The sequence below is a fragment of the Helicoverpa armigera genome, chromosome 23, assembly GCF_030705265.1.
Source record: "Helicoverpa armigera isolate CAAS_96S chromosome 23, ASM3070526v1, whole genome shotgun sequence".
Lineage (NCBI taxonomy): Eukaryota > Metazoa > Arthropoda > Insecta > Lepidoptera > Noctuidae > Helicoverpa > Helicoverpa armigera.
The window spans coordinates 2321985-2335706 of NC_087142.1; the positions used below are offsets into that span (position 1 = coordinate 2321985).

Consider the following 13722-nt stretch of genomic DNA (forward strand, 5'->3'; position numbering starts at 1 on the left):
GGTGCAAGATACAAACCCTTTGCGTCCTGCGGTCAATTCTGCATTTGAGACTCCCGTTAGAAATTGAAGAAGTTCTTTGACTTTCCCTGTGACAATTGAAACTAAGTTCTTAAAAACATCTCGGCTCAAAAGATTTCTCATAACCAAGGCCTCAACAGCGGTGGTTAGAAGATTCAGCATCTATTTTCTTAACAACCACAAAGAGCTGCTTATTACATCGCTATGTGGCGCGGGCGTCGTTCCACTTGCTCGCCGCACCGTTGCGTCACGCGGGTCATCGAACCTCCTTGCGAGGTTGCGCGCCAAAATCTAGGTTGTACGTCAAACTAGTCCGCCATCTTTAGAGTCATTATAAAATGTATTAATTAATGCATTTTTAGTTTTGTGACACTAATCAGGAATAGATAATAATTTTGTGTCTTGTGATCTTGACCTTGACACATATTTTTTTGAAAGTTTTTGTAAATGATGAATCGATTAAGTATTAGGTATAATTATACTAAATTCAGAATAATGTAACTATTGACGTGTATTAAACTCATTACATTTTTAGTTCACATAAACATTTATTATATTTGCGCGGTTATGCTTGGAATGCGGCCAAAGGATACTAAACTATTTTGGCGCTTGTTTTATTTTAATGATTAAATCATAAATTGCAGGAAATCAGAAATGTGTTTATTACTAGGGGTCTTATTTTTGCTCTTTTTTATCGAAGCAATTAGAAAAAAAGAACACTAAAATGACCTATAACCATTTACGCCGCAACTTTTTTGTAAATATTCCATAAATAATATAATGCACAAATTGACCCAAAATGTTGTATCGTTTCAGCTAACGAAGTGCTATCGGCGCAGCGTCCCCTCGTGCGATGCCGGCCACTCCACGCCGCCACTCTCGAGTCCAGGAACAAAGCGAAAAAGTGTGCAGAATTCCTGCAGCCCTATCGGTCAGTACTGTTCTTTGTTGAAGTATATCTGTATATCATTGAGATATGCTACACATAAATGTGAAGTTAATCTAGTTTTAATGGTTTCTGCACCCTTTTGGAAACCTATTTCTAAAATAGACTGGGAAAGGCTAGGCAGATGATAAGTAATAAAATAATAATAAAAAAAAGAGAATGTTATATGCTATAATTATTTATGTCGATAGTGTATTATGTAGTCCGCTGTGAAAATTATCACATAATGCACAAAAAGTTCTCTCCGGCGGGGAATCGAACCCCGGTCTCCCGCGTGACAGGCGGGGATACTTACCACTATACTACCGAAGATGTGTTAGATGATGCAAAATTTTGGGGTCCGTTGAAACCTTGACTGTAGAAACATTTCAATGATAATAATTATTTTGTAAAAACACCTACTCTACTTCGTATTTGTCGTAATATTTTTGTGAAAATATCGAAGACTTGAGACTGGTGATGCTCCATGTAAAACAAATAGTGAAATAAAACGAAATGATAATTATGAAATTATAAAACGAAATGACTGGAAGCCGACCCCAACTGGATGAGGATAATGATGATAATTATGTATTTAATTCTAACTGTCAAAAGTTCGCTCAGACGCAGGGGATTAAAAAAAATTGTAACTTATCCTACTCATTGTACTGAATTTTTTTTATTCAAATTATAAAACTTATTTTAATTTTATACAACTTATTTATCACGTAGCCCTGCGGTTGACATTACCATCGCTCTTCCTTCGCGGTCAGCAGCTGTGATCTAATTCTCTGTATATAACATTGCAGACAGCGGCCGGAGACGTGCACGGCGTTAGCCAGACGCTTGGTGTCGGGCGCGCTGGGCGTCAAGCTCAGCACGGCGCGGCAGGAACGCGCAGAGGAGAGGAGACTTATTACTATCGCTAGAGGTAAGATTATTGAAAAGTGCTTAAAATAAATTTTAGGTATATAATTTAGGTAAACATACTGGTAGCCAGAAGGCAAAAAGTCTGACAACTATAGCAACTTACTTGCCAAGGCAAAGGCTTTTGTTTGAAATGGTGACAGATTAGGCAGTCGTTCTATGTGAAACACTGGTACCTCGGTTACATTTGGTTAGTCTGGAAGAAGACCCTAACATATAACTCCAACATTGGGAAAATGCTAGACAGATGAAGTAATGTTAAACATTTTATAGTTTCTGTAATCACACTGCCACCTATGTATTTCAAATCGCAAAACTGCTAGTAACTGCAGAAACAAATGACTAAGCCTTCAAAATGAATGCACATCAAACAAATTTATAATACTTATCGAATTGGTTGATTGAACACTTGAATTTATATTTACATTTAACATTTTCAGAGAAGAAACGCCAGGCGGCGCTACACAAGGAGGCGGCGTGGGACGGCTCGCTCGCCAACCAGTCCGTCGACACGTGAGGTATCAAAACACGTTCCTTTCATTATTACCCAACCAGCTTCTGTCACCCTCTTGCCGAGCGAACTACTTTCCGGTAAAAAGAGTATTATATTCTGATATACAACACTATAATCGTTACATTTGTGTAAATTCAAATCAAAAATTGATCAGGAAATTTTGAAGTAATATCAGTAACTAACGCGGTGTCCTGCATGAGCGACGAACGCGACGAGACGCGACGCAACACGACGCGACGTAATGCGACGCGATGCTATGCGCGACAAATGTCCTACGTGATTTTGGTCATTACTTCTCAAATCATGGAGAAGTTCAGTACAATTTTGCTTGAAAGTTCATATTTAAAGTACAGACAGCAACATTTATGTTTTTTGTCCCACAACAATCTTGATTCACGCACTGTGGCGATCAACGCTTCTGAATAGTTCGTGGTGTCGCATCTGGTCGCCCGCAAAACAAGTACGCATTACGTCGCGTCTCGCCGCAGACACTCACATAGGCCGCATGTAGAGAATGCCGTTGAGTTGATCGCGTTCGTCGCGTTCGCAACGTCGCGTCGCGTCGCGTTCGTCGCTCACGCAGGACACCGCGTAAGTCAATGGATTTTGACCGAATGCGATAGTTATTGCGTGAAAGAGCATCAACTTCCGTACCTATACATTTTCTCGTCTATAAATATCATTAGGATTATGCGTATACCATGATCAGTATTTGGTGGTGATATTCTTGCTCAAGAAGACAGGCACTGCAATCAATGCTAGATCTATTATTAATTTCTGGTCATTCAGGGTCCAAAAGAACCCAAAATTTTGCAATAGTTGACACATCTTCGGTAGTATAGTGGTAAGTATCCCCGCCTGTCACGCGGGAGACCGGGGTTCGATTCCCCGCCGGAGAGAAACTTTTTGTGTTCATTTGGTCGGACTGTCGACTTGTTGTTTTCCTACCCACAATAATTTAAATTACACATTGTATTTTTTAAGCCAAAAGCAATTAACTTTTGTACATTAGTGCGGATAAAAAAAAGACAATAAGTATACTTCTATCTATTGCTACAAAGTGGTCTATTTCTGTTGAACAGAACCGAAATTTCGCACGTCGTAAATACATCTTCGGTAGTATAGTGGTAAGTATCCCCGCCTGTCACGCGGGAGACCGGGGTTCGATTCCCCGCCGGAGAGATCTTTTTTGTTATAATAAAAATTCTTATATCATTTTATCTTTACTTTACCTAATTAATTTAATAAAGCAATAAGTTTTTGTTTATAAAATATTACCCATATTTATTTAACTATTTTCAGATTAACCACGCGGGCTGGATTCCATTCTATGGGAGATACGTCAAAGCTCTCACTAAACACGTTCGTTTTACTAAAGTTAATGTAGTTTTAGAACTATAGATATTTTTCTATGCGAAATATTAGAATATACGACGCCTAAGAGGTTTTGGTCCTTTACGTAAGTTCGGTTAATGCTTAGAGCTTTAAATTTTATGTTTATTTTTGTTCGCTAATTTTAATTTTGTGTTTTTTTTAATAAAGTCGTGTATTATATTGTATGTATGTATACGATTTGAAGTGACAGTGAAAACTCTATGCTTATAAAAGAATGTGAGTCCAATCTCATATCACAACATATATTGTAAGTTTTGACGAATGTTTTATGTATATGTGTGGAAAAATTGGGTGATAAATCTTACAGTTAGCTAATAATTAAAATTGCATGTTTTATTTCTTTAAAGGTATGGATCATACTACTTAAACAGTTCTAGAAAAATCGTATTCATGACATTTTAACTGCATAATATTTCCTTTAAGTTATATGTATACATCTGTAGTATTCATAGAAGCCAAATATTAGTATTTATTTAGCTGTCTCATATATTTTAATATAGTTTTATTGTGTAAACGAGTTGGTTGGTTTCTGCATGCGGCCAAAAGCGTGATAAAAGTTGCTTAAACAGTTTTATTTATTTTAAGTACAGATAAGTTTAGCCTTTTGAATGCCAAATATTGATCGTGCAATGGAACATAAAAATCTTTCTAGCAAGTACCAAGAATACTTCGACGTATTTTCATTTAAATATACTGGTGTATTTCTTTTTAATAATAAATTAAATGTTTGATTGCAGTTTTCATATTTGGAATTCAAAATCGTATGTATAATTTGTTGCGAGTTGTGCCTTCGTTGTCTAGTCTGGTTGTATGTAACGCTCGGACTTCAAAACCTCTTTGCGTTAACTTTATTAGACGAAAGTAGGTTTAATTATTAGCAGAATAATAGTTTTTAATATTGCGTCTTATGATAATTATAGTAATTACTTGTTCTAGCGTTCGGATCGAAGGAAGGTAGTTTTAGAACTACTTTTATTTTGACTAAAGATAAAGATGCGGTAGTTTTGGTAGCAATGGAGAACGAATATTTGAATTTTGAATATAGAAAAATGTTTTTAATAATGAGAAATTAGATATATGGCGACGGATTTGAATCATTCGTTGCCGTTGTTGATAAAAAAAATGAGAAAATATTGTCTCGTACAGATACCGGCACGGATATTGGGCTCTCGGCGGAAGAGTGGGGATCGCTTTGCGCACCCGTACGCATAAGGCAATAAGGCAGTAAATCGCTTCTGCGCAGGTGAAGGTCATGGCCCGATATTCGTGCCGATAACTGTAAGTAAAATGTCCTTTTACCGACCTTATTAGAGTCTTTATGGCCAAGAACGAATAGCTAGTTATCGATTTTGTGGTAACTTCTCATTTTATTAAATGTACTCCTTGCGTTTTGTTGAACTGTGACCATAGATATAGAAAATGGACAGAGCGTTCCCGCTGAAACCCTTCTTAGCAGTCAAGTATAAGAGTGATTAATAATATTTATACAGTTTTTGTTCGTTTTCTATATTTATGACTGAAAATATTTTGGATTAAGTCGGCAGCTAGCCTATAGAGGTTTCATATGATTGTGACTTCTTTCAATATGAATGTTGACAACCGCAGCGATAGAAAAGTGGCGACAAAAGCGAGTTATACTTCGTATATAATCTCAACTATTCTCTATGTTGTTTATGCATGTTATTTTTCTGTCTTTACACATATCCTGTGACTACTGAACTTTTGTCTTGTTTTAATATGCTTTCACTCGCTCTTGTTGTCATCTACCATAGACTCACCAACAAGAATGAATGATATTATACTGTCAATTTACAAAATAAATACCGATCTATGTAAAAAAGGTTTGTCACAAAAGAATATGTACGTGAAAAAGATTAATATATTTTGTTACCAGTATCACAATTCAGCCAAAGATCTGATTACTAATTCGGTGTTTTAAAACTATTTTACTGACTGGCTCAATTTTAATATATATTTTTTAATATGGCAACTTTTGAATGCTGACACTCTACACGGAAACTGACAATTGTAATGCTTGAATGTTGCCAGATGTCATGAATTTGCAATATACATAAGCGACAACAGTTCAGATCCACACTACGGTCCCAAGAAAAAATGCCTTTTAATAGTCATGTGTGTCATAGCACTTTATTTTATTTTATTCATGGGACAATATAAATGTTACAAGAATAGTAACAAACAGTTAAACAATATTGCAGCCCACTACATTATCCACATACTAGCAAAAATATGTGGATACTTGATAGACATACACATTCTAACTACTTCTAGTTTAAACTTTTAATTCTGTTGAATTTATTTGTGCACTGAAAAACAGCGTAAACGATTTCTTTTCCTAAATGAGTTCATGATAGATTTTACCAATACGTACTTTTGATTTTATATAAAATCATGTGACAGGATTCTCTTAAATAATGTTTCTTTTTTAATAAATAAACTGTGCAATAACAATGTACATATCTATGAAGTCAGTTTCACATCGTACCGTCCATATAAACAATAATGTATCACTACAATAAATAAATATTCTCATACGTCATTTTGTTAAGTTTTTATTTTTCACCTCTGTACATAATGTGACTAAAGTTAGCTAATGTTAGAGATAATGGCGAGATTCATTGATATTAAAACTAAAAAGATTTTTAGATTTAAAATAATGATGAAAGCAAAACATTATTCTTTGCTAATTTCTGAACGCGATCGAATTTTAGTATCTACACTATTCCAACTTGTTTTCAGAATTTATTTACTACAAATACCGCCATTCTTTTGACATTTAGCAAAACAAATGTATTACATATTTTGTGTACAGTAAGCAAAAAAGGTAAGCTTTTGCAAACTTTACACAGAATTATACCAAGACTTTCTTAGTTTAGGTAACGAAAAACATATACCAAGCCCAGGCTCCTTTTATTTGTATTGTGCCTATGATTCTTTCAAAAAAAAATTATAGAATATTTGACTAAAATGCATTTACGAATATAAATACACAATGTTTCTGAGTGATCTGCTTTCAACGCAGTAATATTTCCGATGATCTAAGAACCATTTCACATCATAGTAGATTTACTCAAATTGTCTTTGCATAATATTTTTGTCAGTTTTAATAAACTTGATCAACAATTGTATCCTGTATCATTATGTACTGTGGTACCTTTTGTACTCAAATGACAAAATTCTTATCAAAATCCATGATTTTATATCCTACTTACTAATGATTTCGACATTCACGAATTGTAGTTAGGGACAAATAACTCAAATTAATTTTGGACATTGAATCCATTGTTTGAATTTACCGGACATTATCGACAATGACTTCTATCTACTTTACCCGTAACGAACGGTCAATGAGGCTTGATCTGTACAAAATAAAGTAGAGAATTTTATTTTTGTAAAAATAAAGGTTATTCTAAAATTGATATACAAATAAATAAAGTTGATTGTCTTATTTTTGGTGTTTTATTTCACTGATTTGTACCTACCTTTTATTAACTATTTTAATTGGTATAAAATATAAATCCTCGTCCTTCACTAAAAAGGGCCACTGTTGTTACTTTATTAAAACCATCTTTTCATGTTCACCAAAACACGAATAGTACCTATTTTTTATATAATGATTCTTTCAATTTATTCATAAATATGGCATGTTAAGTACTTTGTATATAAATATAACGAGTGATTCCGATTTACTGATCATGAGTGTATCCCTTCACACATACACTCATGACTCAATATTTACACCACAACTGTTACTTATCCCGTGCAGCTGATGGTTTATTATGTCAAAACGGGAAATCTCCGAAACTAACGTTGCGTCGTCATAATGCGGGTTAGATTGGAGCACTTGTAACGGAGCGTTTAACTTAGAAGAAGGCGCCTGACCTGCCTGCCTTATGACATCTCCGCTCATCTTCCCTTTCTCTTGCGAACATTTTTGTCACAACTGTCATAGTAATGTTACTACCAGACACAGCTGCACCAATTGTCAAAGAACAACTTACAATGGCATTACGACAGACACAGGCTACGCGCCCCGTACCAATGGCTTCGACCAGAACCAATCGAAGGCCACACACAGTTGTTTGTAGCAAACGGAGTGAGACCAATTGCGATACCTCATTTGACTGCGCACTTTTTTATTTAATTAAACAGGTGTAACTAATTTTGTGACTGCTTATTGATTTAAGTTTTTTTTTTGAGTCTAAGAATAGATTTCGTTTTAAGGAACTGAATCAGAATGAGACTAAGTACCTATAATAGTTATTATGCGCATCTGTCATATAAATTGGCAACTCACTACCTGGGCACATGTACCTATACCCATAAACGATGAAGTCTAGCTACAAGTCGGTATCCTTTTCTGTCTATTAGTCGTCACCCTCCTGCCCTTATCTCAATTTTATTTGGGATCGGCGCAGCATGGTTTCTCCTTCCATACTTTTCTATCAGCCGTCATCTGTCTATCACTATTATCATCCACCGAGCCTTTTTCCCAACTATGTTGGGGTCGGCTTCCAGTCTAACCAGATTCAGCTGAGTACCAGTGCTTTACAAGAAGCGACTGCCTATGACCTCCTCAACCCAGTTACCCGGGCAATCCCTTTGGTTAGACTGGTGTCTATCCCTACGTAATATTTCATCTTTATCGATTCCGCCGTTTAAAAGTTCTTTTGACGGGTCAAATAAATTTACTAATCATCAGTTCAGTTTTTTTGCACAGTTTTCTTCTGGTGGCTGCTGGTATGAGCGATGCTGTTTTCCGCACGACTCATTTATAAAATCACCATCTGAAAAAAATCTAGCTATCATGGTCATCTTATATTCCTCATAATATTTTTTACTGTTTCCCCTTAGTTCATCCGCGTCCCGTGGAAACTCACCTGGAAAATATATTATACCTAGCCTAGAGGTATGTCACGCGAGGATAGTGTAGCTTCCCAACAGAGAAATAATTATTTAAATCGGTTCAGTTTTGAAGCCTTTAAGAGCCTTTTTGAAGATCAAAATAAACGACCTAAAATGTGTAATACCCCTATCTATCAACCTATACGTACTTAAGTACTTAAATACATACAGTAGGATTATATCGAATACTCGTGCTTTTCTCGCAAATAAAAATAAGTCTCAGAGTCTATTCCGATAGAAATTAGGCGATTAATTCAACATTATAATTGAATTTATTGTACTTAGAGACACAATTACGACTTAGGTTTAGATTCAATTAGCAGGTAAGTAGTGTCTGATACAACTTTCGTAATGGCTTGGGTTGGTCTATATAGTTATCTATTATTTCTGCACGGGAATAGTTTCTATTGTTTATCGTTAGACTATGACAATAGTCTCAACCACTATAATAACAAAGGTACAGTCCTAGATTGTTAGTACCTACAGCAAAGTAGGTGAATGCAGTTTATACTAACCGTAGGTAATTAGTCACCCATTCTCATTGTAGACACCGGAATATGTCTCAATGGCCGTCTGACCCGGCACCATCTATTGTCAGCCGGACAATGTTGTTGACCGCGGAGAAAACAAACAATTCATATAGACGCGATTAGGGACAACCACTTCCAGTTAATATTGCAGAGAGCATCTGAAAACACGTGGATGTAGCTACTATGCGTCGCTTTACAATAATATTGTGTTTCATGTCGCGAGTGATTTACGGAACATACACAGTTCAACACCACTCATATTCGGAGCACATGTCAAGAAAATCGAGATCAAACATGCCGCAGGTGCTGCAAAGTGGTTATGTTTACAGACACTTCGATGAACCTGGACAGTTTGTTGGCATCGAAAAGCCTGTTGTTATCCCTTATGTGCCGCAAAACCCCACGTCTGTTGAAAAATTGAGGAATGATCCGCCACCAACATTTGATTACGTTATCTCGCCTCACACAACCCCATTTACAAAAAGGGACATAGACTATGAAATAGCGAAATCCGCATCCAAAGCTAAATATGAAACTTCGAGAATGAAATCAGACAACATGTATGATAAACTGAAGTCAGTGATGCACTACCACCCTCCCCCGGATAAAGAGTTTGTATCTGGGTATGACGGCAGCAGTGAATACCGAATAGACGATGACGACGTAAGGAGCAGTTCTAGAAGTTCATATGACAGTTGGCCATACTTTTACCATAGCCCTTATGAATATGCACATGACAAAGATATGTATGATGCAGAAAAAGTGAAAGACAAACGTTATGTATTAGAAGGAATTCAAAGTATACCAGTTTATGAGGTTACAGAAAACGATACTCCTGCCGGTTATGCTGCAAGCCCTGGAAGTTATTATGATGTCACCGACAACCCTATAACAGGAGATGAGCCATTTTTTTCATTTGTTCTTAATGATTATTTTGAAAGGAGTGGTTACGACGAGGACCCACTTTCATTTAAAGGATTGGATTGGGGCAAAGATTTCGACCATGATATTTCAATGCCTGAAGATAATGGCAGAATTCGACGATTAGAAAACAGTAATTATTATTCAACTGTACCTCCATTAACAAACACAGAAAGCCAAGATGTCTATTCCAGATATGCAAATGCAGAATCAGCAGCAACTAAAGGTAAACGACAAGATCATGAATTCGACAAACGTGAAAACGGTGCAAAGAAACATTCTGACCATAAAACTGAGTATGAAAACAAATTAAATCGATATAATGGATTCAAAGATTTTCTAGACACTTTTGCAAATAAGTTCGGCTCAGAAGATCATAAGAAAGATTCTAAAATAATTAATCAAGTAAATCGAGATAAAGGTGAAAACAGGAAAGGTTTTCACAGAGTCTACCACAAGGATGAATACCAAGAAGACAAAGAATTCTTCGATAACAATAACAGCAGCACAAGAGGAATAGAGAGGGGCAGTTCTAACGCTCACCTGGGTGGATCTGAAGCTTACTTGCGGTCCCAAGCAGCCGCGGCAGTTGGAAACCAATCGACAAATGCCAACAATTCAGGAAACACAAGGGATCAAAAGTTTGAGAAGACTCACACAGGACATGACAAATCAAATGCAGTACAACACAGCTTCAACAAGTACATAGACGCGGCAAAGAGAGCGGCCCTCAGCAACGAAGCAGATTATGCAGACCACTACAGGATATGACAGGAGGCGAAACATTTGAGTGATATACTCAACCGCGACACTCAAAAAGTGACGACAGACTGTGCAAAGTGAGTGACTGAAAAAGTGGAGTTTTGCGGAGGTTTAAACAATTCGGAATTGTGTTTAGAGATAATAGACTATCATAATGGTCTAGGAAATCATAATATGTTTGTTGATTTCCTTTTCAGGGTAAACAACCGAATGGACTGAAGGAAGACAATAAGTCGTAACATTCATAGCGATGACATCGCTCGCTGTTATTTTTTTTATTATCTGCTATTGTAGGGCATTGTTTTTTTACCTAGCTGATAAGTCTTTTTTACTTCAGGTGGGCATCACGATCACGATCCATCGCTGCCTCTGTTTTAGAATAGCATTGAACTAATCATCATCATCCTCCTGCCCTTATCCCAATTTTATTTGGGGTCGGCGCAGCATGTTTTCTTCTTCCATACTCTTCTATCTGCCGTCATCTCACAAGTAACATTCTTTCTTGAACATTGAACTAATCATTAAAACCTTAATGTAGTTCACTGTAACTGCAAACTGTGCGATACATTAACCTTCACATAACCTAACGATTTTGACCATGTTGTAACGTTTATAGACTATGTAGGTAGACTGATTGATGATAAGTCCCCAAAAATCAATTGTTGCTTTAAGTAGGTACGAGTTTTAAAATGAAACGGCAAAACTGTGTAATGAACAATATTTTTATAATGTTGATTTACAATGCAAATTCGAAATATAAAATGTAATATTTAAGCTAGGTATAAGCGATACACACAAAGCTACCTTAAGATATGTATTTCTTAGAAATAAAATTTACGAAAAAACTGGTGTTCTGTTTTCGTAAAATAAATATTTACCCTAGCCGCTATATTTTAATGCAGAATAATATTATGTAAAATAAAAAAAGGCAAACAGTAACGCAATATTCTGTATACTTCTGACAATACCACTAATAACATTTATATATAACTAGTCAATTCGATTCACACAAATGATGTACTAAAGTGATTAGGTAAAAATTTGAACAAATTGAAATAACATATTCACAATAGGCAAAAACAATTCGATAAAATCTAAAATCTGCAAAATAAGTAAGTCGCCTAAGATCTGTCAGCCCAAGGGTCCATGTCCGTATTCATAGTTTCATCGTCTGGGTTTTTGTTGGGCACCTGCGGGAACATAGGTAGAATACTGAGTACTTTAGTCATCACAGAAGAGGTTTTCTCTCCTAATTTATCCACATAAGAATTTATTTTCCAAGGTGAGCGAACCATTCGGACAGATTTACCTTCGAATTCCTTACTTTCCTCGTTGTCGTCATTGAACTCGTCGTCCAGGTCACGTGCCTTCTCTTTCTCGGGAGCTTTAGTAGTAGTGACATCGTCATAATAGTCGTCTTTCTCACCTGGTTTCCTCATGACACTGTCTACAGCACGTTCCTTCTTGTTGGACACGGGTCGGTGTGTGGGGGTAGAAACAACTTTGTTTTGCGTTTTAATTTCTTGTGTCACACGGGGTGTCGCTTTTACTTCGTGTTTAGGTTTCATAGGGCGTTCTTGGGTAGCTTGCTTAGTACGTGGCTCCAACGGCTTGCCTCTTCCTACAAATTCGTCATGATTTACATCAAAGTCGTAGTCGTCGAGATTAAAATCTTCGTCTTCGTGTTCGCCGGAGTCTACCACTCTCACGGGCGATCGGCTTATCTTCATTTGGAAGTCGTCATCGTAGTCCATTTCGTTATATTTTGGTATCGGTTTTTTCACGAGGGTGACTTTTGGTTTTGTAACTGGCGCACTGGGTGAAGTGCTGGTATGTTTAGTTGTTTTTTCAGATTTCTCATGAGACTCTCTGGGCACACGGATGACGGTTGACACTTCGGGCTTCGGCTTGACTTTGAAGAAGTGCCTCGCTCTCCTGCTGTAGGCCTTTGTGAACTCATCACTCTGCGCGTTGTCTTCCTTGGAGAAGCCGACGCCTCCGTCTTCTTCGTACACGTCCCTCGTGAGTCGTATCGGTGGAGATGAACCAGTCGTTTTCGTTTCTGTCGTCAATGTTCGATCGGTTATTTTCTCTATCAGCCGAGCGTTTATCGTTAAAATAAAGCTGGAACCTAGCAGTACGAGCAATATAATTTTCATTTTAATGTGCTTAACGCTGGGCTGTCGGAGTATCGACTAGCAGCATGGTTCTGAATCAATGCATAAAGTAAACTACTGATGTTTTTAAACGGTGTTTACATAGATGAACAATGTATGATGAGAAAAATAGAATGACTAATAGATTTTATTTTGATAACATACGAATGATTGTGTTATTGTTTTATTCACTGGCAGGGTTCCACCGCTTGATTGTCTTGATATTCGTATAATATTGTTATTTTAACGATATGCCGAAAATTATTATCATAACTTTTTAAAAAGTATTATGTATTGCGGTCATTCTCTCATGGATGAAAAAGCATGTGTGCGGTTGCAACTTTTCATTATCTGGTATGTAGTACTCCATTTCGCCGTCACGTCCTTTCGCAAGATTTTTTCCTGTTTCAATGTTTACGCATTTGATCTCATGTAATGAATCTTTTCAATGAGAAGTGTTTCCATAGCTGTTCTCATAACACCTTACAATATTGTGACATTTTCACACATTGTACATTTTTGCCATTGTGAAAGTGAGACTGTGAAGTACGCTTGTCTTAAATCATTCATTGTAATCAAGTTAATGAGAGATTGCTTTATCTTCATCTTTCTTTTTATCATGACATTGTGGTCCTTGACTCAAACCGG

At 36.6% G+C, this 13722-nt stretch overlaps 3 protein-coding genes and 2 non-coding genes across 8 annotated transcripts in view; 3 read left to right on the forward strand and 2 right to left on the reverse strand.

The window, feature by feature from the left end:
• The window catches only part of LOC110371348 (coiled-coil domain-containing protein R3HCC1L), a 30567-nt gene extending 24130 nt beyond the window's left edge, over window positions 1-6437 (forward strand). For all 3 annotated transcript variants that reach the window (XM_021327535.3, XM_021327534.3, XM_021327533.3), the window contains 4 exons: window positions 835-949; window positions 1753-1874; window positions 2311-2388; window positions 3687-6437. In XM_021327535.3, the coding sequence (XP_021183210.3) occupies window positions 835-949; window positions 1753-1874; window positions 2311-2387 (314 nt within the window). In that variant the 3' untranslated portion in view covers window position 2388; window positions 3687-6437. The remainder of the gene's footprint in view (window positions 1-834; window positions 950-1752; window positions 1875-2310; window positions 2389-3686) is intronic.
• On the reverse strand, window positions 1205-1276 carry Trnad-guc (transfer RNA aspartic acid (anticodon GUC)). The gene has a single exon. It is a non-coding gene; the product is annotated as a tRNA-Asp (tRNA).
• Trnad-guc (transfer RNA aspartic acid (anticodon GUC)) lies at window positions 3495-3566 on the forward strand. Its single transcript has one exon. It is a non-coding gene; the product is annotated as a tRNA-Asp (tRNA).
• Window positions 6438-9167: 2730 nt separating the features above from the next.
• On the forward strand, window positions 9168-11741 carry LOC110371385 (uncharacterized). The gene has a single exon (XM_021327610.3). The coding sequence runs from the start codon at window positions 9419-9421 to the stop codon at window positions 10925-10927; it is 1509 nt and encodes a 502-aa protein (XP_021183285.3). The 5' UTR covers window positions 9168-9418; the 3' UTR covers window positions 10928-11741.
• On the reverse strand, window positions 11689-13137 carry LOC110371363 (uncharacterized). Of its 2 annotated transcripts, XM_021327567.3 has the most exons (2): window positions 12228-13137; window positions 11689-12108 (listed from the first exon to the last, which is right to left on the reverse strand). In XM_021327567.3, exons 1-2 carry the CDS (start codon window positions 13075-13077, stop codon window positions 12083-12085), a joined length of 876 nt encoding a protein of 291 aa, XP_021183242.3. In that variant the 5' UTR covers window positions 13078-13137; the 3' UTR covers window positions 11689-12082. The 2 variants fall into 2 exon arrangements, with proteins under 2 accessions (XP_021183242.3, XP_021183241.3); XM_021327566.3 differs by having other exon boundaries at window positions 11690-13137.
• Between the last annotated feature and the right edge of the window lie 585 nt (window positions 13138-13722).

Excerpts from the sequence above, each read along its gene's own strand:
- LOC110371385 (XM_021327610.3), top strand. The coding sequence starts at position 9,419 with ATGCGTCGCTTTACAATAATATTGTGTTTCATGTCGCGAGTGATTTAC.
- LOC110371363 (XM_021327566.3), bottom strand. The coding sequence starts at position 13,077 with ATGAAAATTATATTGCTCGTACTGCTAGGTTCCAGCTTTATTTTAACG.